The sequence below is a fragment of the Arvicanthis niloticus genome, chromosome 5, assembly GCF_011762505.2.
Source record: "Arvicanthis niloticus isolate mArvNil1 chromosome 5, mArvNil1.pat.X, whole genome shotgun sequence".
Lineage (NCBI taxonomy): Eukaryota > Metazoa > Chordata > Mammalia > Rodentia > Muridae > Arvicanthis > Arvicanthis niloticus.
The window spans coordinates 33725128-33751012 of record NC_047662.1 but is presented as its reverse complement, the minus strand read 5'-3'; the positions used below and the strand labels follow the sequence as shown (position 1 = coordinate 33751012).

The 25885-nt window shown below is 36.9% G+C and overlaps 1 protein-coding gene across 3 annotated transcripts in view; it reads left to right on the top strand.

The window, feature by feature from the left end:
- The window catches only part of Foxj3 (forkhead box J3), a 92248-nt gene that overhangs the window by 9922 nt on the left and 56441 nt on the right, over window positions 1-25885 (top strand). For all 3 annotated transcript variants that reach the window (XM_034502469.2, XM_034502466.2, XM_034502468.2), the window contains exon 2: window positions 7660-7720. In XM_034502469.2, coding sequence (XP_034358360.1) covers window positions 7677-7720 — 44 coding nt within the window. In that variant the 5' untranslated portion in view covers window positions 7660-7676. The remainder of the gene's footprint in view (window positions 1-7659; window positions 7721-25885) is intronic.

Genomic DNA, 25885 nt, shown 5'->3' with positions numbered 1-25885 from the left:
CTTAGGAATGGCCATTTAGCTACTCTTCCCAAGCCTGTCATCAGTGGTAGTTGAAAGGTAGCCAATGTGGCATGGTACTGAGTGTTGTAATCCCAGCACTCAGAAAGGGAGGCAGAGGCAGGAAGTTTGCTGTAGATTTGAGGTCAGCCTGTTGTACACATAGTGAGTTGAATGCCACTAGGGATGCCACGTCTGAAAAGAAGAAAGGGTAGTCTGTTCATTTTATCTAGGCGTTTAATTAAGTAAAATGTACTACTAACCAATCTTTTTTCTTCTGTGGAACAGTAGAGCCCGTAGTCTTTCTCTTTTTTTTTTTCCACAAGTTAACTCTTCAAGTATTTAAACATTATTATTTTATTGGACAATTTGAGTGCTGTGGATATAAGGAATTGTCAGATGGCAGTTAAAAGGCAGTTTGTTCCCAATGACGGGTGTAGCTAAAGAGCCATGGATTTACCAGAAAGTAATGGTTTTGCTTCTACTGATGAAGAAAGCTTCATATAACAGATAGTATTTGAAATGGGATGAGATATGGGCATTTTAGGCTGAAAGACTAATCAGAAACTTAAAGAGATGAGGCATAATGAGGTTAGAGGAAAAGAAGCTTCCCAAACTGTATACTAGGATATTAAAATGTTCATTGTTGTTTCCTTAGTATTTGAAGCTTGGCAAGTAATTGTGGGAAATCAGTAAATTGTCACCTTTTCATGTACATTCACAAAGTAGTTAAGATTATTGAACACTTTTGTGTTTTTTGGAGTGAAAAAAATACAATGTTTTTCTCACTTTTTGAATACTCATTAATAGCCAGGAAAGCCTGAGGAAAATAATATTCTCAGTCTATATACTAGAATTGAGCTGTGAAGCTGGAAGATGTTTTCTTCTTCAGGCTAAATAGACCTTGCTTCTTTTTTACATTTGACATGGTTTCCTTTATATTTTTAATGGAGATAAGGGTCTTATCGCTATATAGTCATGGTTGCCCTGAAACTTGGGATGTAAACTATGCTGACCTCAGACTCATAAAGATCACTTTCCCCTCCCTCATAGTGCCCCACCACAACTACGGACTTTTGATTTCTAAATTCTTCACTAGTATTATGAATCTTTTTGTTTGAACACTCAGCTTTGTAAGTGTTCTTAATATGCCCTACTTAGTACTCCAATGTGAACTAACTGGAAAGTTAGGAAGGCTGTTGCCCTTCTTGGTCTGGATACTAGTTTTCTAATGAAGCTCGAGACTGTATTTACTTCTTTTTAGCTGAGGCACTACCCTGGCTCATATTCAGCTCCGTATTGATTCACAAGAATTTCTTAGAGTTGATTCAGAGAGAATTCTGTTTGATAGAGCTAATGAGTGCCCATTTTCTTTTCTGATTACATAGGCTATTTTCTCAGAGGTAGTATTCATTCTGTGCTTCCTGAAATTTAAGAAAAGAAAGACAATTCATTGTACAAATACTGGAGTTGAATAAATAGTATCCAAAGCCCTCAATCTACCTACTCTATTATGTGCAGAAGTATATACAGTGTAAGGTTAGCCTGGTTGTGTGGGCCTATATAATTCCAGCTGCTTGGGAGGCTAAGGCAATAGGATTGCAGATTTAACTTGCTTGGGCTACAGAATAAGTCCAAGGCCAGCCTAGGTAATTTAATGAGACCCTGTATCAACATAAAAAGTAATAAGAGGTCTTAGGCATATAGCTTAGTGAAAGAATGCTTATCAGACATGTGGGGTCTAGGGTTTGATCCTCCATACTGTTATCCATTCTCAGTATATAAAATAAAATGAATCCTCATTATTGAGGTTCAGTAATTGAGAGTTTTTCATATACCTTGTGTCTTTTCTTTTGTGTTGATGTGCTATTTTTTAAATTTTTATTTCCTTATTATTACTAATAGATTTTTTTTTAAGATAGTGTTTTACGTTGTATCCCTGCCTGACCTGGAACTTGATATGTAGACCAGGCTGACCTTAAAACTCAAGAGATTCATCTGCCTCTTCTAGGATTAAAGGCATGTGTCATTACACTAGACTCGTATTTTTTTTTAATATATATATATAGACTTAATTCACTTTAATTTTCTGTGCTTTCTGATTATGGATGCCATTGATCAGGTGCTTCAGGCTTCCTGTCACTCTGACCTCCACCATGATGGACTATACCTTTACCTATAAGCAAGAATTTAAGACCTTTCTCCTGTAAGTTTCTTTTATCTGTGTATTTATCACAGTAGCAGAGAAAGAAACACAGATAATTGACTAGAACTTGCTATGTAGCCAGGCTAGCCTTGAAGTGTCCCTCTTGCTTCAGTCATCAACTGTCATAGTTTTAGGCATGAGCCAGTATGCCTGACCATCCTCCTGTTGACTTTGTCATTATTTGATTCCTTTGTTTTTTTTTTTTTAATCTGTCTCTTAGACACAATTCTTTGGTATTCATTGAAACATGTACTCTTTTTTTTTTTTTTTTAATCAGTTCAGCAAGTGTTTTGGGAAGTTATGTGCAAAACATATGCCAGTCATTGTGAGATAGAAGTTATTTGACAAGTATTAACCCACTAGGAACCAGAATTCCAGTGGCAGAAACAGGTGCATAGTGTAGTAGTACAGGGTAAATTTTTTTGCTCTCCAGTGAGTCATGCCTTAATTATAATAGCCTTTCTTTCCCCTCTTTCTCTCCTTCCCTCCCCCTCTTTCTGTAATGTTGTTAGTGGGGCCGGGGGGTAGAGTGTGTGTGTGTGTGTGTGTGTGTGTGTGTGTGTGTGTGTCTGTCTGTCTGTCTGTCTGTCTGTCTGTCTGCTTCCTGCCTGTCTATCTGATGAGGCTTCATGTAGTCCAGGATGACTTTGAACTTAATTTATGGCTTTCACCTTCCAAGTGATAGGATAAACAGGTCTGAGCCATCATGTCCTGTTTTAGAATACTATGAATGCATCCCTTTAATTATGTTGTGATTGGAATCCCATTGACTGATTGCCTCTTGAATGAATCCAAATTATATACTTTTGGTCTGGTCTGTCACTCATATGTCTACTGGCTGTTTTAAAAACCACTTAAATTTAGTTTTATTATTGTGGTGCTGAGGAATTGGATCTGTAGCATTGAACATTCTAAGCATGTGTTCTTTTACTGAACTTTCATTCCAGTATTCACTGAATTTTACCACCTTTTTCAGTGGACACTGAATTTTACCACCTTTTTCAGTGGAACGAGAACCAAGTTTTTACCATGCCTGTAACATTTTTATTCTTCAAGTTCACAAACATGTTTGAGAGAAAAAAAAAATTGTGTGTGAGTCTAGGAACTAACAATGAGTATCCAGAGAATTCCAGGTGATGTACCCAGCTTGTTGTTCCTACCCAGAATCCAGAGTTTCTGCCAGTTCAAAGAGAATGCCCTGATGTGAGTCTCTTGTTCATTCAATGGTGTGAATCAGGGATGACAGGATTACAGTTTGTTTAACTGCTTTCCCAGTTAGTTGTGGATATCTATTGCTTTTTGGTTGTATTGAGAAATTAACTCTTTCGGCAGCCACTGTGGGTTAAGATGTAAGACCTTTCTGATGACTTTGCCCTAAGCCTGAATTAACTTAATATCAACTTCATCTGATAGAACTTTTACTTAACAGACAGCTTGGGTTTCACTCAACATTAATAAATTAGGATTTCTAGGAATGTTATAGAAATGACAACCAGGCAGTGGTAGCACATGCCTTTAATCCTAGCACTCAGGAGGCAGAAGCCAGGTGGATCTTTGTGAGTTTAAGGCCAGCTTTGACTACAGAGCAAGTTCCAGGACACCTAGGGCTTTATAGAAAAACCCTGTCTTGAAAAACTTTTTTTTTTTTTGTTTTGTTTTTCTTTTTCTTTTCTTTTAAAGTCAGTATTTTTTTTTAAGACTGATTTTAGGTAGCAGGAGGTCATTTTTATTTTATGAATTCTAATATTGGGGTCTATAGCTTCCTTTCCTTGGGAAGTTATGTACAAACACATGCCAGTCATTGTGAGGGAGATGGAAATGATTTGGCATGTATTAACCCACTAGGAATCAGAGTTCCAGTGGATATATTACAGTATTTATTCCTTTTGATATTCAGAAAGTCTGGTAGGTTCATTTTACTTTTCAAGGGTATGATAGACTCTCTTGCTTTGAATTAAACTAGGCAAAGCACATAAATAAATCTAATGCCTAAGATGAAGACATAGGGACCAGAGAAATGGCATGTTTTCTAAATGTTAACTGAGTGTAGATTTAAAGCTCAGAACCCTTCAGCTCCCTGAAAGCTAATTTTACCTTTGTTTAGTGAGTACCTTTAAAAGTAATTAAAAGAAAGGGCTTAATATATTAAGAAAGTTTTTTTTTTACATTTTTGAATATTTCATGTATATCAATAAAGTTGATTTGAACAAATAATATGATTTAGTTTAATGTACTTTTGTCATATTTTCCATGAAAATAAATATATAAGGTAAAAAAAGAAAAGGTATTGTTTTTTACTGGATCACATGATTTGGTTTTGGGTCCACATGTTGTGGTTAAGTTACCGAGCAGAAGAGAATGACTGAGAGAGCTTCAGTATTGTCAGTGAGTTAACAATAGACCCAGAAATAGAATCCTCTGCTTCTTGCTTGGTTATGATTTGGTTTGAAGTGGAAGGCCTGTGATCTGATTATATAGTTGCAGGAGGTAAAGTTTGGGGTTTGGAAGAAGTTACAACTCTGGTGTTTGGCTAGGAAGCCCTTTCCCTTGTGTTCACTACCTGCTTTAAGCTCCTGGTTTGAAGCAAGGGAAAGAAAAAGAGTCCAGTCTTAAACTTCATGCTCTTAATCTTAAAAAGCTGAAGCTTGTGGTTGCACCCTCCTCCAGCTCATCTTGTTTTGGACTTTTCTTGTTTCAGAAGAGGGATATATATTATGTAGTTGATCCATAGGAAATAGTAGTGGCTTCCTTATATATTTTTTAGCTGTATGAACCTTAAAAATTATTTTTATTCTTTGAAAGTTTCATACATGTATACATTGATCATATTTACCCAATTCTCCCTCCCACTTGTATGATCTTTGTAATGGGCTGTATGTGTGTCACTGCTGAGTGAATAAAGAGTATGGGTTGGAAATAATGGAGACCCCAGAACACACTGTTAAATGGAATGGCTCCAGGGGTTATCAGTTTGAAAGTGATTGTTAGGAGGAGCATTGCTTTCTAATGAAGTAATTTTCTTAGTCTCTTCCATTCTAGCTTTGGATTTTGTGGCAGGTACTATATAGGAAAGAAGCAGAAAAACTTGGCAGAATAAAAACATTTGTGTATGGCTGCTGAACGCTAAACAGATATGATGGGGTACAATTCACATACATAGTTCACCCCTGCTTTTTTTTTTTAAAGTGTATTTACAGGTGCAACCAACACTGCAATCTAATTTTAGAATCTTTTCCTACCCCTCTAAGACACTCCATACTCTCTAGTAGCCAGTTCCTCTCCTTCTCTTACTTCTTTCCCTGCTAGTCCTGAGAAACTACTAGTAGAATCTATTTACTAATTCAGATCTGCCAATTTTGGATATTTTGTATAAATGGAGTTATGATGTATAGGTTTTTTGTCTTTTTTCCTTTTGCATGTTTTCAAGGTTATGTGTTTTGTGGTATACATCATTTCCTTTTGTCAGTACTGCATGGACATAGCACTTCTGTATTTAACACACCATTCATCAGTTGGTGGGCATCTGGATTGTCTTACTCTTTTGTTGTTAGGATTTAATCTTTGATTCAGTTTTTTTCCTGTGGATTTATATATTTAGGGAGGCTGACTTTCTTTTCTTTCTCCTTAGGAGTAAAATTGCTGGTTTGTATGATATGGTAAATCAGTGTTAACCTTTTTGATTGGTTGATGTGCTTTTAGAGAAGCAGCACCAGCAACTACAAGATTTTAAGAACTTTAAGAAGTTTAAAACTTACAGATTATTTAACTGTTATGTGTGAGTGTTCCTACCCTTTCTACCATGGCTTCTAGGGGTCAAACTCAGGTAGTGGGGTTTTCACTAGTCCCTCCCTTAAGCCAGGTTTCCCGCTGTGATTATGGTTTTGGTTTGACTTCTTTTGTAGTGAATAACGCTGAATACCTATGTCTTTGTGAGATATTCACCTGTAATTGACTGTTGAAATCATTGCCTGTTTTTAAATTAGGTTCACTTTTGAGTTTTGAAGATTCTATATATATTTTGGATATTTTGATCATCTTGGTCCTAAATTATGTAGAGATAGAAGTAGAAGACACAGAGACTGGATTAGAGATCTGGTCAGTTTCAAACAGATCTTATTTTAACTTGCTTTTAAAAAAAGTTGTCTGTGTTCAGATGTACATGTGTGGAGTTCAGAGGCTGATTTTTATGGAGTTGGTAATTTCTGTGGGTTCTGGTAATTGAAAGAGGGTGCCAGCCTTGCAGAACCATTTCACCAGCATATTATTTTAACTTTCTTTTTTTCAACTGTAGAAAAAATGTTGTTGAATAAATACATGTGACAATAGTCAGATTATGGTGATAGAAGGAAATGAAGCAGACAAAAATTCCTTCCATTGTGGAACTTGTATTCTAGTGGAGAAACAGAAAGTAAATAAAAATATCAGATAGTTACCATTCCACGTATTTGTATCTTTAGTTAGTTGCCGAGAACCCATTAAGTTTCTTAAACAAAGGTTATTATAAATTTAGAATAAAATCTAGTGATTTGACTCTTGTATTGTCTAGAAAATAGGGAGTCAGAGTTCAATTAAGGTTTGATTTTTTTTTCTTTTGAAAACTGAGGACTTCTTTCAACACTGTCTAAAATGCTCCCTAGCAGATTTGGGCTGGAACTGGGAATGAGAGCGGGCTCTTTGGGGTAAGCACTCCCTTCAGTTGCTCACATCACACCACTCTACACATTGTGTACTGTACTTCTTCCAATCTTTTTATAGTACCCGTTAACCCTTGGCATTTGTGGATTATCTTTGTGCCTAGTAAAAATAATTGGTATTCTGCCATTGTTATATAGTCATGCTAATAAATACATTTATCCATTTATTCTAAACAAGTCTGCAATGGTTAATAATACATAAAGCTAGATAAATGGTATTATCCCTAAGTTTTAATGAAGAAAATAACTTTTAGTAATGTATCAAAACTGAACTACTCAAGTCCCCTTTAACTCAAGTGCTACTGTGCTCTTAACTGTCTCATTTTAAAGCACTGCAACTATTTCTTTAGATGAAGTATTAGTGACATTATATATATAAAACCAACAAAGATAGCACTTTTCACTGTAGATTAGTTGTGTGCAGGAGATAATGTGGGTGTAGCTCCTGGCATGTTCAGGGTTAATGGTAACTTTCAGGTACCTTGCTAGAATGCCTAGGATTCTGCAAACACTGCACACACTTTGCTATGACTCATCTGTTACATATTATGAGGTCTCACCACCTTTTGGTGTCTGTGTCTCCTATGTGATTGATACGTATATCTTTGATACTATCATATACTTTTCATTCATATATGTTTTAATAGTGGTGATTCCTTTAGCTTTTGATTTTGTTCAGCATTTTAATTAGAATTGTAGTTAGTTGAGTTATAGATCAGTTTACTTTGAAGCATCTAATAATGGATTCTTCTTTACTTTTAGATTCTCTTTGTGGCCAGATGGGTTTGTATGGACAAGCTTGTCCATCTGTAACTTCATTAAGGTGAGTACAACTCCCCAGCATTTGGAAAGTTAGTTGGTCATGTCATATTGTAGTGAATTTCAAGTTGAGGCTCAGTAACTAACTTTATAAAATTGTTTTGTTTTGTAGAATATCCTCATTCTTCATTAATTTCCCCAGTGAAGTACAATAAATTACCTTCGCTGTAGAAAAAAAATATTGCTGTTTTGTGAAGTCTATAGCTGTTTTGTACAGTAGTGCAGTTTAGTGAAGTAGGGGTATTTATGCTTACAGAGATTTGTAAGGTATTCAGATCTGTTCTTAGTCTCCAGGAATAATCTTGAGCATGAAGCAACATTACTACACTTTTTTGTAGTTTCTTAAAAAATGTAAGCTGTTTTCTACTTGCTTTAATTAAAAAATATATTTTGTTTGCTTTGTAGCAGATTAAGAAAGACTGAATTATCAATTTTAACTTGTTTCTGAGAAGTGGTTATTTAGATTACCATTTTCTATATTAAACTAAACAGTAAATGTAGACAATAGGAATTAAATTGTTTTATACAAGCTAGTTAGTGATTTCAGAGTTTTTAAGTTACTCAGCATTCTGGAGGCAGAAGCAGGAAGATCTGAGTTTGAGGCCAGTCTCAAACTGGTTGAGCGAGTTCCAGAACAGCCAGGGCTACATAACAGAGACCCTGTCTCAATTTAAAAAGAAAGAAAGAAAGAAAGAAAGAAAGAAAGAAAGAAAGAAAGAAAGAAAGAAAGAAAGAAAATCTAAAACTAATTCTAATTGAAGGTTTTCGAATGAAAATTTAGAGTATAAAATGTTAATTGCAACAGCTACTAGTTACCAGATGCTGCAGTCAGTATCATTTATTCATCTGATAACTGCAGCATCATTCTAACATTCTTTAACAGTAGAATAGCATTGTTCTTCATTTCCTCAGTGAACTACAATAAAGCTTTGTTGCTGCTGTTGTGCTTTTTAAGCAAAATAAGTAGAACTGTTGTCAGATACTGAGAGTTCCTGATGAGGGCTGAGGAGGATATGGAAGCGACTAGGAACAGAGAAGTAGGTGTTATTTTGAACTGGGCTAAAATAACCCAGGGAAAGCTTCTCTGAAAAGGAGACATTTTCGTGAAGAGCTGGAAGAATGATGGAGTGAGCCAGGTACATATTTGATATGTAGGGAATGAACATTCTAAGTAGAGGGAATCTAGAAATTGTCACAGTAGGAGACTCTTGTATGTTTGAGGAACATTATACTGGCCAGTGTTACTGGAACAAGAGGTTTGAGAGAGTCTGGTTTTCTCTCCCTTCTGTTCTGAGCTTTTTTTTTTTTTTTTTTTTAAATTTATTTACTTATGTATACAGCATTCTGCTTACATGTATACCTGCATGCCAGAAGAGGGCACAAGATCTCATTATACATGGTTATAAGCCATCATGTGGTTGCTGGGAATTGAACTCAGGACCTCTGGAAGAACAGTCAGTGCTCTTAACCGCTGATCCATCTCTCTAGCCCCTATTAGTATTTTTTTTTTTTTAAAGTCCTATTAGGCCTTTTTATAATGGTTTGACCTGTCTGATCATTAGCTATATCTGGAATAGGCTTTATGCCATAATGTTTATGAAATTGTTGTATTTTAATGGACATATATGTCAGAGCATTATTAGTTTTAATCTGTGAAGGCATCTTTAAGATATCCATCATCCCTAGTAAATGTGTAATCTTAAAATCATTCTCCTCAGAACTCAAGGCAGAAGTCTGTTGGAACCCTAAACTTGTATTAATTGTATTATGTATTAATATGTGTACATATTTTAATTTTTTAAACTCTAAAATGAAACATACAATCCATTGTGTGGCATTGCTTTAAGTTATCAATAAGCAGAATTTTGATTTTTTTTTTTATCATTACATTTATTTTGTTTATTTATCGTGGAGAGGTGTGAACCACAGTACACTTGTGGGAGGTCACAGGCTGATTTTTGGAAGTTTTTTTTTTTTAAAGATTTATTTACTTATTTTATGCATATGAGTACACTATAGCTCTCTTCAGACACACCAGAAGAGGGCATCAGATCCCATTACAGATGGTTGTGAGCCACCATGTGGTTGCTGGGAATTGAACTCAGGACCTCTGGAAGAGCAGTTGGTGCTCTTAACTGCTGAGCCATCTCTCCAGCCTCAGAATTTTGATTTTTAATTTAATATATTGTATTTCTATGGGCTGCCATTTAATTTCATAAACTCTTGTGGAAACTTTGTCTGAAACTACGTTTTTTTTGATATTGTAAGTTTTAGATTGGATTTTCTTGAGTGTTTCAAAATTTTATTTAAAGATTTTTTAAATCTGTTTAATGGTCCCTAATCTAGTATTTAACTTTTTAGTTTTTTTTCTAAGTTTGTCTTATCTTGATCTCTCCCAAAGAGATATATAAAACTCTAATCATTGAAATAATAGCCATTTGTATGCTGATAAGTGAAGTAAGGTCATATAGAATCCAGATGTGTTGTGTCATTGTGTTTCTCTCCATCCCAAATATAGAAAGCATTTTTTTTATTTTAAAATTTTTTCTAAGGACTTTATTTTTATATTTAAATTAGATATTTTTTATATTTAGCTTTTTAATTGTTTTTTTTTTTTTAATTTAATACCTTATTAGTTTAGACTCTTGGGACTTTTAGTATGTACCTTGTGTTGCATTAGCCCCACTCCAGCTGTCTAGCTAGCTCAGGGTTCTGTGCTTGTCCTTTTGCTGGCCCTGGCCAGGCCTTTCCGACTTGCCCTGCTTTTGAGTGGCTTTAGGCTTGCATACCCGGGCATCTGCCAGTAATCTCTGGCCCATGTGCTCTTCCCTGTTTGGTTGTGCTGGCACCTTTTGCTAGACAGTGACTCAGTGGACCCAGACTAGGCTGCTATTCTTCTCCCTTGGGCCTCAGCATATGCTGTGCTTTCTGCCAAGCAGAGTGCTAGCTTTCCAGAGCAGCATGCAGCAGCTCTTGGGAGAACTGCAGCCTCTATTTCCATCAGTAGCCCAGCTAATGCAGAGCGTTCCCAGTATCGGTAGTCTAGCTGGTCCCAAGCAGCAGTAGCTTGAAAGCCATGTTTTTTGAGGGAAGGGTTGAGGTTGTGCCTTTCTACCTAGTAACTTGTCTCAGATTCTTTTCATGTCCCACATTGGGCGCCAAAATGTAGTTTAACCAATTTATGTTTATCTCCAACTAGTTTACAAATTAATGAGACTCAGACTATGGTTATTTTATTTGGCTTTGACAATTATTGGGGGATAACCCCTAATTTACCTTTTTAACTGCTGGCTTGGCTACCTCCCCAGTGGTATACCCCAGATAATTACAGTCATGGTTCCTCTCCTCTCATGGTGGCTTCCTTCTCCCTTGGTTCTTCTTCCTCTTTCCGGTCTCTCCTAACTCTTCTCTTCTCCACCCCCAATCCAGTAACTCAAAGCCCACCTACCTCTAATCCCTCTAGTAACTGGCTGTAGCCAGTTTTATTTAACCAATATTTTTAAATCAAGGAACAAGGTTTGTACAACAAAAGTTTATAAACATAAAAATTTACTCATAAATTTAGACCTTTAGCTACAAAATTAACATTACAATACATAACAACAGACCAAACCTCAACAGGGTAGTGTTACTGGAACAGAGGAAACTATGAATAGAGGGCAAGAGGAGAGAAACATTACTTGTGTCATAAATGTGAAGTCCAAGAGTATGTAGGTTTGAGACAGATTCTGATTTTCTAGAATGAATCAGAGGGAAAATGAATTAAGTTTGCTGTTTTTGGAGTTTCAGCACTAGTATTTATTGGAGCAAAGTTTCTTGTTATTCTCTGGAAAACTTCATGCCATTATGGTGTTTCTTCCCATGAGAATGCATTTTTCACCTACTTAGCTTGAATGTTTTTCCTCCTTTTAAAGACAAGGGATTACCTATATTGTTCTGGAAATAATTTTGGGGAAAACAGCCCATTAATTTCTTTTATCTCAGAACTGCTGTAGAACTAATTTGACTTAGTAGTATTTCTTTTCATGTGATGGAAGTAGTCTTTTTAATATTTAAAACTTTGGGAATGATTACATCAGGTGGTTTTGAAGAATTTGCTCTTCTACACTGAATAGATTTCATTAAAAATATTTTATAATTAGGTGTGCTGGAACATTCAAATAAAGGCTACTGACTGATATTTTTAAGTTGTTTGGAGTATTTGTGTTTATATTAGGGCCTTATATAATGTTTGGTTTAGTTGCATACTTACCTAAATTTTGCTTGATAATGTTACAGAACTTGGGATGGATTAACTAACCTAGAGTGTGCTGTAATTCTTGTGCATAATAATTCTAGAATCAGAATCTTTTGAATATAGCTATAAATCAGACTCACAGTAAAGAGTTTCATTTCTGTAGTGCTCTATATGACTCCTCTCAAAAGCAGAGTCCCATTCTTATAGATTTATATGTGAAGAGGACTGTTGTCTGTCATTGGTTTTTCTAAGTGGAAGCTGTTTTCAGATAAGAAAGAAAAAATCCTCCCATCACCGTGTGTGTGTGTGTGTGTGTGTGTGTGTGTGTGTGTGTGTGTGATGTTAAAAACTTGATTACTTAAAACTGCTTCCTGTGCTCTTCCCCAGACCTTCTAGTACTTGTCTTCTTATTGTGTATCTGACAAAAATAAAATAAAATATAAAGAAGGGAAGATATTTGTCTCATCAGAGGGGCTTTAGGCAGCTCTTCACATTGAATTTGCAGACAGGAAGCAGAGAGTGAAGAAAGCTATTGTTTTCTTTCTTCTTTTTATTTAGTCTAGGACTCCAGCCCATAAAATTGTGCCTCCCACAACATAGCTGTGCCTTTGTACCTCAGCCTTTTCTAGAAAATTCCCTAAGAAGTGGGCTGAGGCTTGTTTCTATAGTGATCTAAGTCTTATTAAGTTGACAATCAAAATTGACCATCACCTGCTGCGTACATGAGCTGATGGAGAAAAGCCATACCTGTGGCTGGTGGAAGGTTGTAATTGCAGGTATGAGTGAGAATGGGCAGTAGGTGTAAGCTAAGTCAAGGAGTGGAATGACAGACAGTATGTGAAGCTTTTGAAGTTCTTGGGGCCAGCCAGTTTGCTGGCATGCATGCATGTGGACAAAGCACCTAGTAGTCAGAAGCTAGAAGATTTCAAGTTCAAGGCCAACATGGGATGCATGGGAAGATCCTGTCTCCAAAATAAAACTTTTTGTTGAGGGGAACATAAGGTAAATGGACTTAAGCCATTCCCAGTCTCCTTAAATATTTAAAATAATTTAATTGTATTTTGTAGGTGATGTTGGATCATTGTATTAGGATTGGTTCTTAAATTATAGTTGCTATATTTTTATGATTTAAAAAGTAATACCAAATTTAGAGAGATAGCTTTAATGTCTTCATATATCTTATTCTATCAATATATATTTATGGATGAATTCAAGACAAACTCAAATGTTCTCTGAAGTAATGTTTCTGATAGCTAAATATTGATTTAACTAGGTTGTTCTTACCAATCAACTCTTTGCTCTTTAATTGAATATAGTATAGGCAAAATTATTTAAGACAAGGTTCAGTACATAGCCTAAGCTGGACTCAAAATCATGACCTTCAGTCACCCAGTTGTAGGAATTACAGGTATCTGTCACTGTTCTTGGTACTAAATTTTATTTTGATAAAAATTACAAGGCCTTGTATGGCAGTTCATGCTTATAGACCCAGTGGAAGCAAGAAGATCAGAGGTTCAAGGTTAACTGGTAAAATAGTTGAGTTCTAGGCCAGCCTGGGCTACATGAAACCTGGTTTACCCCCAACCCCCACCTCACCCCCCAAAAAGGGCAAAAAATTATGACAACAAAATCCTATTCTGCATACCTAGATTATTTTATCACCTGTGATTTTATTTGTGAGACACAAACCATGCCAGATATATATTTGGACAGAAGATATCTTAGTAGAAATAATCTAACTAGATACAGAGTTGTTAACTAAGTATCAGAATGATAAAAGTATAAGTCTGAAGGCATTGTGAAGAGAGACACAGGACACCAGCTAATCATTGGACTAGGGGGCTAGAGAAAAATTTAGTAACTTAGAAAGATGAGCCTTTGAAATAGAATTGCAGGAGAGAAGTTCCTCTAGGGCTGCTGCTGGCTTCTTAGCTTATAAGATAAAGTATCTAGCTTGAGACCTAGACTTCTGAGGAAGATGCTGGTGTTTCTGAATTGGGTGCGACAAAGCTAGATCTCAAGTGTTAGAAACACTGAGAACTGGATTTACTTGGAGCTGTAGGAAGGACCTGGGTAAAGAAGCCTTTGTTAGGGGAGTATATACATGTGTGTGTGAGTGTCTGTCTGTCTGTCTGCTTTGTCATTCATTCATTCCAATGGGGTCTTACTATATACCCCTGGCTGACCTGGGGATCTGTTAGGTAGATCAGGCTGGCTTGGAACTCAGAGAGGTCTGCCTACCTCTGCCTCCCTAAGTATTGGGTTTGAAAACACATGCCTACATGGCTCTGAAAATGCTTTCTTGAATCCCCAGAGAACATACTAGATAGAAAATACAGTTCCCTTTTTTCTTTTCTAGCCCTGCAGTCTGTTTTTTATTTTTTGTTTTTTAAACTTTACCTTTTCTTGGTAGAACTTTAAAGAAGCCAGCTGGCTAATTAGTAGTGTGGTTTGCAGAGAATCCTAGCTCCAGTTTGGCAAAGCAGAATAGAGTGTTGAAGTTTGCGGCTTAGGGGCAATGACTTAATAACTGCTTTACTTATTCCAGAAGACTGCTCAGAAATGTAGCATAAAAAGATGTTTACTAAGGACTCTTTTAGCCTGTCTTACTGTGATTTTGTAGAATGTTTGTATGTTGCTGAAAAACTTTAGTAGGTTTTGTAGATCATGTGAAAACATTAAAAAAAAATCCTTAAGGTTAACAAGTACTTGTGTAATCTAAATCTGCCGCATTTAAATCCTGAGTTTCAGTGAGTCTGAATAGTGAGGATAACAGGTCATCAGCATCTCGATGTTCAGTTTCTGGGTTTGAGATGTAAGGGTGGAAGTTCAGGTCCTGATGGACACAGTTTCTGTCAGAGTCGAATCTTAAACATTTCTCAGACTTTGATTCCTAAGTTTTGGTAAGATGGATTTGGATTTTGAGATGTGAATCTGTACTCAGATAAAAACTCTATGCTCATATTCGCAACAAAGGAGTTTTTCCTTGAGCATATACTCTATAAACAAATGTTCACATGTTACATTGCTTCTTTCATGTAGTAACACTACTAAACTTGGCATTTGTTTTTCTTAAAGCAAATAGAGTAATTTTTTATTCAGCATAATTTTGAGGTACATCTATGTTGCTGGGTATATCAGTAGTTATTCTGTTTTAGATATGTATACTCAAAGAAATTTATTCATTCACCCATTGGTGTGTGTTTGAGCTGTTTCCATTTTTATTTGTTATAAATAAAAATGCTATGAAAATCTGTGCACATATATTTAAATATGTAGTTTATTTTGTATAAATATGTCAAAGTGAAATGATTGGATCTTGTGATGGATTTTTGCTTAACTTTTTAAGAAACTGCCAAATGTTTCTAAAGCAGTTGCACCGTTTTGCATCCCACCATCAGCACTTTGCTTTAGCTTTCCTCATAAACCAGTGGGGACACCTTATTGTAGTTTTCTCACTATCTCTCTCTCTCGGTGTCTGATGATGGGCCTGAGCATCTTTTTCAGGTAGTTATTTGACATTGTGCACCTTCTTTGTTCAAGTGCCTGTTCAAATATCTTGTCATTTAAAAAGAATTGGTTTGTTTCCTTACTGATTTGTGAGAGTTCTTTATATTTTTAGGTACAAGTTCTTTTTGAGATGCTTTTTTACAGATACCCCCCACCTTTAGGCTTCATTTCTTTATCCCATCCTTCAACTGGTGTGTATGTGTATATGTGTATGTTTATGTTCCAGTGAACATAGTTTCTTGCACTTGAGTGGCAGTAGGTTTGAGACAGTATTACTGTTGAGTTCTGGATAGCCAGTGACTCACTAGGAAGACTAGGCTGGTCTCCATTTCACAGAGATCTGCACATACAGAAAACACAAGGGTAAAATCAGAATGACAAAGCTGAGAAACTCTGAAATGGTGGCAAGAAACAAAACACAAACAGCAGAGGCTTGTAAAGATAGGTCTCCAGGCAGAGGCTCTTAGGGTCAAATGCATTTTAGGGGTAGCAATTTTACCTATGATTTGTTGGTAACCATTTCACCCCAGATAGCTGTAGAATTAATGTCCATACCTTTTCACACAAAGTAATCATAGTGGTAATGAGTTTGTTAACTACTCATACGCTCCTAGAGCAGAAGGTCTGTTTATTTAGTTTTTAGATTAATACTTGTATTTACAAAATTTAGAAACTCATTAGTTAAATTACAGCCTTTTAGGAGTTCAGGCTAACTCATTTCTATTTTTAAGTCAGAGTGATTGAACTCAGAGTCTTGTCTATGCTGTGAAAGCACTTTATCACTGACCAATATCCTTAGCTCTTGGTTTTTGAAAGTCTCTTCCTATGTAGCCAAGGCTGGACCAGAACAAGAGATATACCTTGGCCTCTTGAGTGCTGGGATTCTAGGCAGTGTGCCACAATACCTGGCTCTATTTTCTTTTTCATCTAATGTGATATTTCTTTCTTAAAATGTCACAGTCTTGAAGGAACTGTTCATTTCTCTATCTTCAAGGAAGCTGTAGTTTGCTGGGTGGTGGCGGCGCACGCCTTTAATCCCAGCACTTGGGAGGCAGAGGCAGGCGGATTTCTGAGTGAGGCCAGCCTGGTCTACTGAGCGAGTTACTGGACAGCCAGGACCACACAGAGAAACCCTGTCTCGAAAACCAAAACAAACAAACAAACAAAACAAAACAGGAAGCTGTAGTTTATATTTTTCAAATTCTAATTTTAATTGACTGTCTTCTACCTTGATTTTTTTTTCCTCTGTCTTCCTCTTTTAATTTTTTTTTTTTTGGTTCATGTCTTAGAAAAGAGTGCTTTTATATAGTACGCTAAATTTTATCTGGTCTTTAAACCAGTCTTGAAATCATAACAAGGAATCTAAAAGTAGATATTATAGAGTGCATTTATAATCTTCTGGGAATAGCTTTTAAAAGTAAACACAGATATTTATTATGACATTTCTGTTCATTGATGCTATAATATAAATGATAGTAAAAAGTAGAAGCTCTCCTTATTGTCACAGTCAGGTATATCACATTGTTGATTTACTTTCAGGCTTTCTGTACTGTATGAAAATTTTACCATTATGATGACTTCTTGCAGTTAGGAAACCTTTCATGATAGATGGCAAGGGCTATTTTGTCTTGGCTTTAAAATCCATAGTGTAATATTGAGTTCATTTAGATGTGTTACATGCTGTACACTGAGAACAATAAGTAAGCATGTTCTAATCCATGTCTACCCTACTAATAATAATGGCTGACATCTATTAAATCCCTGTTATGTGTTGCATATTCAGTTTGCATTGTGTTTGTACATATTTTGTGATGATCATAATGAAAATAGCATTATTAGCTTATGAGCTAGTTCTGGCCATTTACACTATTGTGAGAGGTTCTCCGAACCATATTCTGAGAGCTGCTGAACTATGGAAATTACAGGCAGCAGCATCCACTGTTTCTTTACCATTTTCAGGGGCATCATCGCCCCACATCCTTTGCTAGCATTGGTGCCAGCTCACTGGTATAATAAATGACATGTAGGCAGGATATTTAAGAGATGTTGGATGATGAACTGAGACAATATGGTTTGAAAAAGAGGCAGGGATAAAATTTAAAGCAAATGAAATGACTTATGTGGGCACAAGTAACCTAATATAAGAAGTATTAATATTAGATTCTGTTTTGGTTTTTAAATATCAGTGGCAGAGATTTTTTAGGTGATGCGTAGAAGGGATTGATGTTCATTAGCCTATTTATATACTCATATATAATTCCATAGATAGTTTAAATGCAGAGTGTATGGCAGTAATGATAGATTAATGTCCCCACATGTAATTTTTTCCTCTCTTTAAAGTAAAATAGTTGTCTTTTCCTTCCCCTTCTCTCTTCCCCTTCCTTCTTTTCCCCTCTCCCCTTTTCTCACCTTCTTTCCACCTTCCCCTTCCTCTTCCCTTTTCCTTTTGAGGTTGGGTCTTGCTATGTCACCCTGATCCACTGCCTCTGTCTGGAACTAAAGTCATGTACTACCTAAAGTAAAATAGTTTTAAGATAAGAATTACATATAGACTAAAAATACTTTGGGGCTGAAGTGATGGCTCAGTGGATAAAGTGCTTTTTGTTTTTGTTTATTTTGTTTTTTGTTTTTTTGTTTTTTTGCACAAGTGTGAGGTTAGATTTTTTAGCATTCACTTAAAAAGCTGGTGAGGGCACAGGAGAGATGGCTCAGTGGTTAAGAGCACCGACTGCTCTTCCAGAGATCCCAAGTTCCATTCCCAGCAACCACATGGTGGCTCACAACCATCTGTAATGGGATCTGATGCCCTTTTCTGGTGTGTCTGAAGACAGCTACATTGTACTCATATACATAGAATAAATAAACAAATCTCTGAAATAAACAAATCTCTGAAGGAAAAAAAAAAGCTGGTGAGGCTGGTGAGGTGGCTCAGCAGTTAAATGCACCAGCTGCTCTTGAAGATTACCTGGGTTTGGTTTCAGCACCCACGTACATTGTGGCTCACAGCCATCTGTAGCTCCAGTTCCAGGGATCGAACACCCTATTCTGGCCTCCTTGGACTCCTGCATGCATATGTGCATATATATTCATACAGACCCACACTTATACTTAAGTAAAAGTTGGTGGTTGTGATAGCAAGCATCTGTAATCTCAGCCCTGGTGAGGCAGAGACAGTTCGTTGAAGCTTCTTGGCCAGTCAGTCTATTGGAATTAATGAGTTTCAGGTTCAGGAGAGACCTTATCCTAGGCTACTGCTAGAGAACAGTGGAGGAAGGCACCTATTGTTGACATCTGGCCTCCATACATGTACCCAAGAGAACATACACCAGCACATGCACATACATATATTACATACACATGATGATGGATCAAGAAACATTTTGGTTCAATGACCTGTACCTTTGTACCTTAAACAGGATTCTAACTGAAGGTATGGTTTTTATGAATTAAGAATATTTTGAGGGCTGGAGATATGGCTCAGAGGTTAAGGGCACTGACTGCTCTTCCAGAGGTTCTGAGTTCAATTCCCAGCAACCACATGGTGCCTCACAACCATCTGTAATGAGATCTTGTGCCCTCTTCTGGCCTGCAGTGCCTCTGTACATGCAGGCAGAAAGCTGTATACATAATAAACAAACAAACAAACAAACAAATCTTTTAAAACAAAAGAATATTTTGAATCTAAGACTAGGTAGTTGAAGGGTAGGTAATTTGGAGAGCATCTAGAGAACAGTGAATGTGTTGTGCTTATTAAATCCTATAGGGAAGGTTGGAGAAGTTACAGACTTGACTGTGTAAAAGGTAGTATCATGATGAAGAGAACTCTGGCTGAAGACATTTCCCTTTGCACTCTCCACAGTACGAGAGATTTAGGTTATCCTAAAAATGTTTTTAAAAGTGCAACGAATCTCCTAATTCAGAAAAGATTGATCATGTTGTGAATTTATTTCCTTTGAAAATATTTGGGGTGGGGCTTGGGGGGTCTCATGCTGCTCATGAACTTGGTATGGAGTTGAGGCTGGCATTGAACTGATGCTTTTGCTTCCACCTCCTGAGTGCTTACGTGATAGTACCATGCCAGTCTTCCTGTGGCAAGCTTAGGGAATCTACATATCGGGACTTTAATATCAGGACTTTACAAAATAACCTCATGGGATTCTTTCTCAATCTGTTTGTGATAAGTGCCTCTTGAAATCACATTTGTTTTTCCTAATGGCAGTTCTCACAAATCCCTAAAAAGTTTTTATATACTTTTATTGTAAAAATTCTTAGAACTTTAGAGGTAGATGAAAAGTTACGAAAGTTGAGTTTTGTTGAGTGACATTTTGTTACTTATTTGCTGAGGTTCCTATCTTGAAGTATAATTTTTTCACTTTGTATTTTCACTTCAGAACAACAAAAGAGTTCTCCTTTGGTTTGTCTCTTGAAAAGGTCATTTCTAAAAGAAGTTTTAACAGATATGCCTTAGTAGAAGGTAGTTTAATGTTGTTTCTTCTCCTCAATGGAATAGGGAACAACTGCTTTGAAAAAGTGTTGGTGAAGGAGAAATATTGAAAGCAATTAGTTAGAAAACTATAATTGTCAGTATTAGTCAGGTTCTATAACCAGGCAAATGAAAACATCTTTTTCCTTGTTACACCCTTGTCTTTTCTTCTGTAGGATAACCAGCTAGGGCTTTTATACCTGAGAACCATGGATTCAGAACTCTTCTGTGGAGTAAGGAAGGTCTTGTGAACTGTTTCAGTAATCATTATTGTAAGATCTTATTTGTGGAATAAGTATATTCTCAGTTTCCAGGTAGTGTCTACAAAAATTTAAATCCTGGTTGACTTTTGATAAATAGTTCAATGAAGGGCTCATTTTCACTGAGGTTGCTGGATTGTGTGAGGTAGCATATTTATGTTTAAAATCACCGTGTAACAATATTTAAAATTTATACTTAGTATAATTGGTTTTCTTTGTAATCTTTAATATTTAATAAATTATGAAGATTATTCAAAGAATTTCATAGACCACTGAAGAGGTTCCATTGCATCAAAATAAATCCCCGAGGGAGCTAGCCTGAGCTCAAGAGATCTGCCTACCTCTGCCTCTGAGTGCTGGAATTAAAAGTGTGAGCTGCCATAGCATAAAGAAATGTTTGATGACATTTCTTTAGTTAAAGCTTCAGATTGGATTTCAGATGCAAGAGTGTGTTTTCCAGTCTTACAGAGCTTCAAATTATAGGATGCATAAGGCCATAGTCAGGCCTGTCAGCTAAAGATCTGTATTTTATCTCTGTTTGTAACTCTATAATCAGTTTCTCGTCTAGAGCATTGTTTTTTGTTTTTTTTTTTTTTAATTTTTTTTTGCGACAAGGAGCCAGTGTGTATTTCACAAAGATTTCATTTGAATTTCCCATTGTGCAATTTTATTTTTTATATGCTGCCAAATCGCTAGGTGAAATAACAAGTTCCAGGAATGCAGTGGAAAGACTCAGTACTATTTGGGTCACAAAATCATCACCCTTATAAGGTCATTTTACTTTCCTTTGTTTCCTCTTATGCTGTCGGGATACAGTATCTCCACTATTCTACTTTCTTGTTGGAACTGAAAAGCTTTCTGAGTAAACACACTACTCCTTGGGAATGAGCAATATTGCAGGCAGAAACGAAAGGAATGTGATAAGGTGTAAAAACATATGTGAGGTCATTGAGGTCATATCAGTGGTGATTGTAAAGTGAAATTAATTTCCCATCTCCTTACCCACATGTCATGACTTAAGTTTTGAGAAATGTTTTGTTTGGTTTTGTTTTGAGATGGGATCTCATTCAGTAGACTTAACTAGCTTTGAACTCAGCACTCCTGCCTCAGCCTCTTAAGTGCTGAGATTATGGGTGTTAGCACACCTGTTTGCTGTGTTGTGAAAAAATTCCTTTTGAAGGATGCCATACCAATATCAGAACTTTAGGAGGTAGTTTTTTCTTCATTTCCATTTCTCCCACAAACAATGTTTTTTCTTTTCTTTCCTTTCCTTTTCTTTTTTTTTCTTTTCTTTTCCATATTAGCATTTTCCTCTGGTATTCCAGTAGGGCTATTTGTGTCAATCTGTGCTAGGTAGTACCTTTCCCAAGTCATAAGAATGTTGCTGCTGTACTCACATATCCTGTCCAGTCTACTCTTTGCTGCTTCCTTTTAACCTCTAACAGGTACTTTGCTTTTTGACAGGTACTCTGGTCTGATTAAGTGTGTGCACCAAGACACACAGATACACACATTGTTTGTTTGTTTGTTTGTTTTTTGAGACAAGGCTTCTTTGTGTAGCCCTAGTTGTTCTGGAACTCAGTCTGTAGACCGGAGAGTGGCCTTGAACTCAAAGATCCACCTGTGTCTGCCTCCTAAGTGCTGGGACCATGCCTGGCAGATAGTCATTGTTTTAACTATTGAAGTTCACTTCCTCTCTCAAAGCACTCTGAGGGTCTCCATGATACAGGGTATTCAGCTTGGATATAAATCTTGTGCTATTTATTCAATCTGTGCCTTGTAAGAACAGGATCTCATTCATCTTGGTTATAAAAGAGGTAATTGATTAGGTTTTGTATAGGAAAATATGTTTGGTTTGAGTCTTGAAGAAAAAACAGAGTGAAAAGGAGAGGCCATTTTAGATAAGGTTTTTCATTCCTTATTAAATTACTGCTACTTTTAGATATTTTATATCTGCATGTTATTAGGTAGCACCTAGTTTATGGTTACTATCCTCTGTGGGGTTGTGGGAGAGGGGGGTGAAGGTAGGAAGCTTAGATATATGATGTACTTATGAAGTGTGTTAAATGCTAAATTTAGGTTAGAACAACAGTAGGAATTTAGAGAATTAATAAGACAATAATAAAAGCTAAAACTTTTGAAAATGTTTTATATGTCATGTAGTCAGGAAAGAGACATCAGAAGTGCTTGGCTGTGATGATGTAAGAGTGTTTCCAAATTCTCTTGGAGTGTATACATCACACTTGAGGTGATTAGCAGGGGGGATGGTGAGAAGTCAGTCTAGGAAGTCAGCTGGAGGCTTTTGGAATGAGGTGAGGTAAAGTAAGTAGCCTGACATTTCTTAGCCAGATTTCCATAACCAGATTCCTAAGAGCTGTCTGTGCTGATTTAAACTCACCACCATCTGTCTGTCTCTTATACAAGCCAACTTCTGCTGTTATCACTTTGCTAATAGTGGACCAAATTGAATGGTTATCTTTTATATTTTTGCTTAATAGGGAATCACTGCAACGTCTGCCCTAAGTATCACAGTTGCTGGCACTTTGCACCTTATTAACAAGAGTATATAAACTAATAAATTAGAAACAACCCTACTTTTTCAGATTTCATATTTGAGAAATCTTATGGAATATTTAATGTTTGGTAAAGCATAAGAGGTAATTAGAAGTGCAACATGATCTACTTCTGACACAATGTTCCATTTTACTTTAAGATACAGATGAAGTTCTTCCTTCCCTGCCTACAGGACTGCAGTCCATGTTTCCTTTCTGAGCAGTCAGTGTACCTGCAGTTAATGTTGCTCCTTCACACAGTTTCTTCATGTCTGATACTGATTAAGCTATTGGATCCTAGAGGGCAAAAAATTGATAATGGCTCTCTGTTTATTACTCAAGTATAGCCCCATACACAGTGACTATTATGAAGTCTTGTTAAATGTATTGCCACTCATTTTAAATACCTCCATCATGCTGACACATCCTGAGTGTTAAGTTCTTATTCTTACTACTGACACTGGTGCCAATTATATTTCAGTTTAAGCACACCTTTATGTTAACATGGGAAATTTGTGTAACAGCTATCTTAATTTGAACAAGGTAAAGCTCTGTACAGAGAGAAACCCGAGACAGCTAGAGCACCTAGGGACACAATAGCCAGTGCTTCTTTAGTGACTGAACAGTAATACCTCCCATTTTTATAATCATCATCAAAAGCTGACTTTTTTTTCCCCAAATAAGCTTTTTGCTTATTATATGTAGGGGTTGATATTTAGAAAATGGTACCCAGACCCTGGTTTGTTCCCAGGCAGCCACCATGTTCCTGCTGCTCCTCAGCTCTGACTGGGGCTCCTGCTAGGTAGATACACAGGCCCTGGCACCCATGACACCAAGGTGGGGGATGGCTATGCCAATCCCCCACGCTGCATCCTCAAAGCTCGGCTGAACCCCAGATAATATCTGCCACCCTCACAGTACCAGGTAGAAATGATACTCTTAAAGCTTAATGATTATCTAAAGGATTTATATATTTAGAAATGCTCAATCAACAAGATGCTCACACAATTAGTTGTTACCCAATATCTAACCTTTTGATAGAAGTTGCTACCCAGGACAGCTTTTGACCCATCTGTGGTTCTCCATGGCCGATAGCCTCCTTCTTCTCCCCTTCCTCTATTTCTCCCCCTTCCTCTTTTTTCCCCCTCTCCTTCCTCTCTTTCTTTTCCAGCTCCACCTCCTCTTCTACTGCCTAATCACAGAGCTCCACTGGGAATACAGTGTAGCAGAATAAGTATCCAATGTCATTGGACCCTTACTTAGTTTTTCATCTTTAATTTGAAGGCCAGAGGCTGTAAGCTCCATGTACTTTCCCTCACTCATCTCCTTATTTCACAGTCCTTACAAGGTATTGGGCATGAGCATTTTTGGTTGCTACAGTGTATGGTGGGATAATATGAGTTTGTTTCTTTGTTTTAAGATCTCTGAAGGTTCCATTTAGGGAAATTTAAGTTTGTTTTTTAGAAAAGGAGGGAATTTGAGAAACAAAGTAAAATAGTGACTCAGAGCATTCGGAAAATCAGATGATATAATAGGGCTGTAGGTCTCTGTGTCTGTCTCCTCTAAGCCTTTTACTTCCTCCTCACCTTCTCCTCTTAGCTCCCTCTTCTCCCTCTCCTTTTCCTCTATCATTTCTGTCTCCCCTTTCATATCTGCCCCCTCTACCTTTTGGAACTCAAAAGTGCACTAATATCTTCCCAAGACACTCCTAGACTAATATTATTAGTATTTATTGAATGTTTTCTCTGTGCATGCATGTATGCTTTATCAGATAGTATTTTAAATGTATGTACTTTTATTGTTTCTTTGTACTCATGAGGAATCTGGAGTTTCAGATAGTAAACATTTTCACACGTTCACAGCTGGAAACTGTTGGAATCAGTACTTGAACTCTGATCTTCCTAATTCCCTAAACCTGTGTTGGCTCTCAGTAATTGACTCTACTCTTGGCTGAGTTTTGCTATGATCTACTTGGGATGAAGGGCCTGTATGGAATATTCTCCTGTCCAGTCACCTTTTTTCTTTCTTTGTGTAGTGTTGGGGAGCAAACCTAGGACCTTCCACATACTAGGAAAGTGTTCTAACACTGAGCTGCACTTCGAGCTCTAAACGTTTGACTGTGGTACAATTTCTTACTTTGGTATCACTTAGAAATCACTTTCATCTTCTGCTTTGTCATTGGGTCATTAGTCACGCTTTTGTGATCCCAGGACAGAATGTTTGTGTGCTCTGCTTGAACACTGACAACTGCCATGTGAAGTGCCAGCATCCTTTCTGTGTTCTCATCTCTCATTTATACAGCAGCTTATTTCTTCTCTCTAGAAAGTGTGTTAACCTAGTGAGACTTCTCATTCTTTGGGTGGTAATTGTATGCCCTTTTTAGCCTTGGAGAAAAATACATCAGAAGTTCCAACTTGCAGGGTTTGTCTCAAAGCCTGAGCTTGTGCTGCTTTTTGACCATTTCTGGCTTAATCTCTTACATCTTAGATTCCCATGTTTCAATATTTGTAAGCTGGCTTCTTGACTTTGTTTTTTATTTACTAACTGCTTGGTACTGCCTACCTGTTCTCTTCCCACCATGTCCTTGACTGTACCTCTTTAGTCAGCTCCCCCCAGCTTGTCTTCTTGCTGTTCTGTCTCTCTCACTTCATGCTTCCTGCCTTCCACATGCTCAACTTTACCTTCCTGCCCTTATGCAGATTCCCGCATCTATTTCTCAATTTTCTGATTTCTTGCCTTCACTTTAGTTTTGGCAGTTCTTTGTATAATTTCTAAAATTTTGGCAAAGAAGTTGAGATATACAGTTTAGGATTGTGGTGTTGGTGAGTAAGGACTTGGGCTGTTGATAAAGTTTTCATATCAGGATCCTGCTGCCTCCGTTCCTTCCCCTTCCCCTTTCCTTTTCCTTCCCCTTCCCTTCCTTTCCCTTCTCCTTCTCCTTATCCTTCTTCCCCTTCTTCCCTTTTTTCCCTCCCCTTTTCCTTTCCTTTCTTTCTTTTCTTCCTTCCTTCCTTCTTTTGTTCTAAGAAAGAATGGCATTAGCAGTTGGTGTATGTATTATTTTGTATTTTAAACCCTTCATGATTTAGAAGGAAGAAAATAAGGGAAATTTTGACCCCTTAAATAT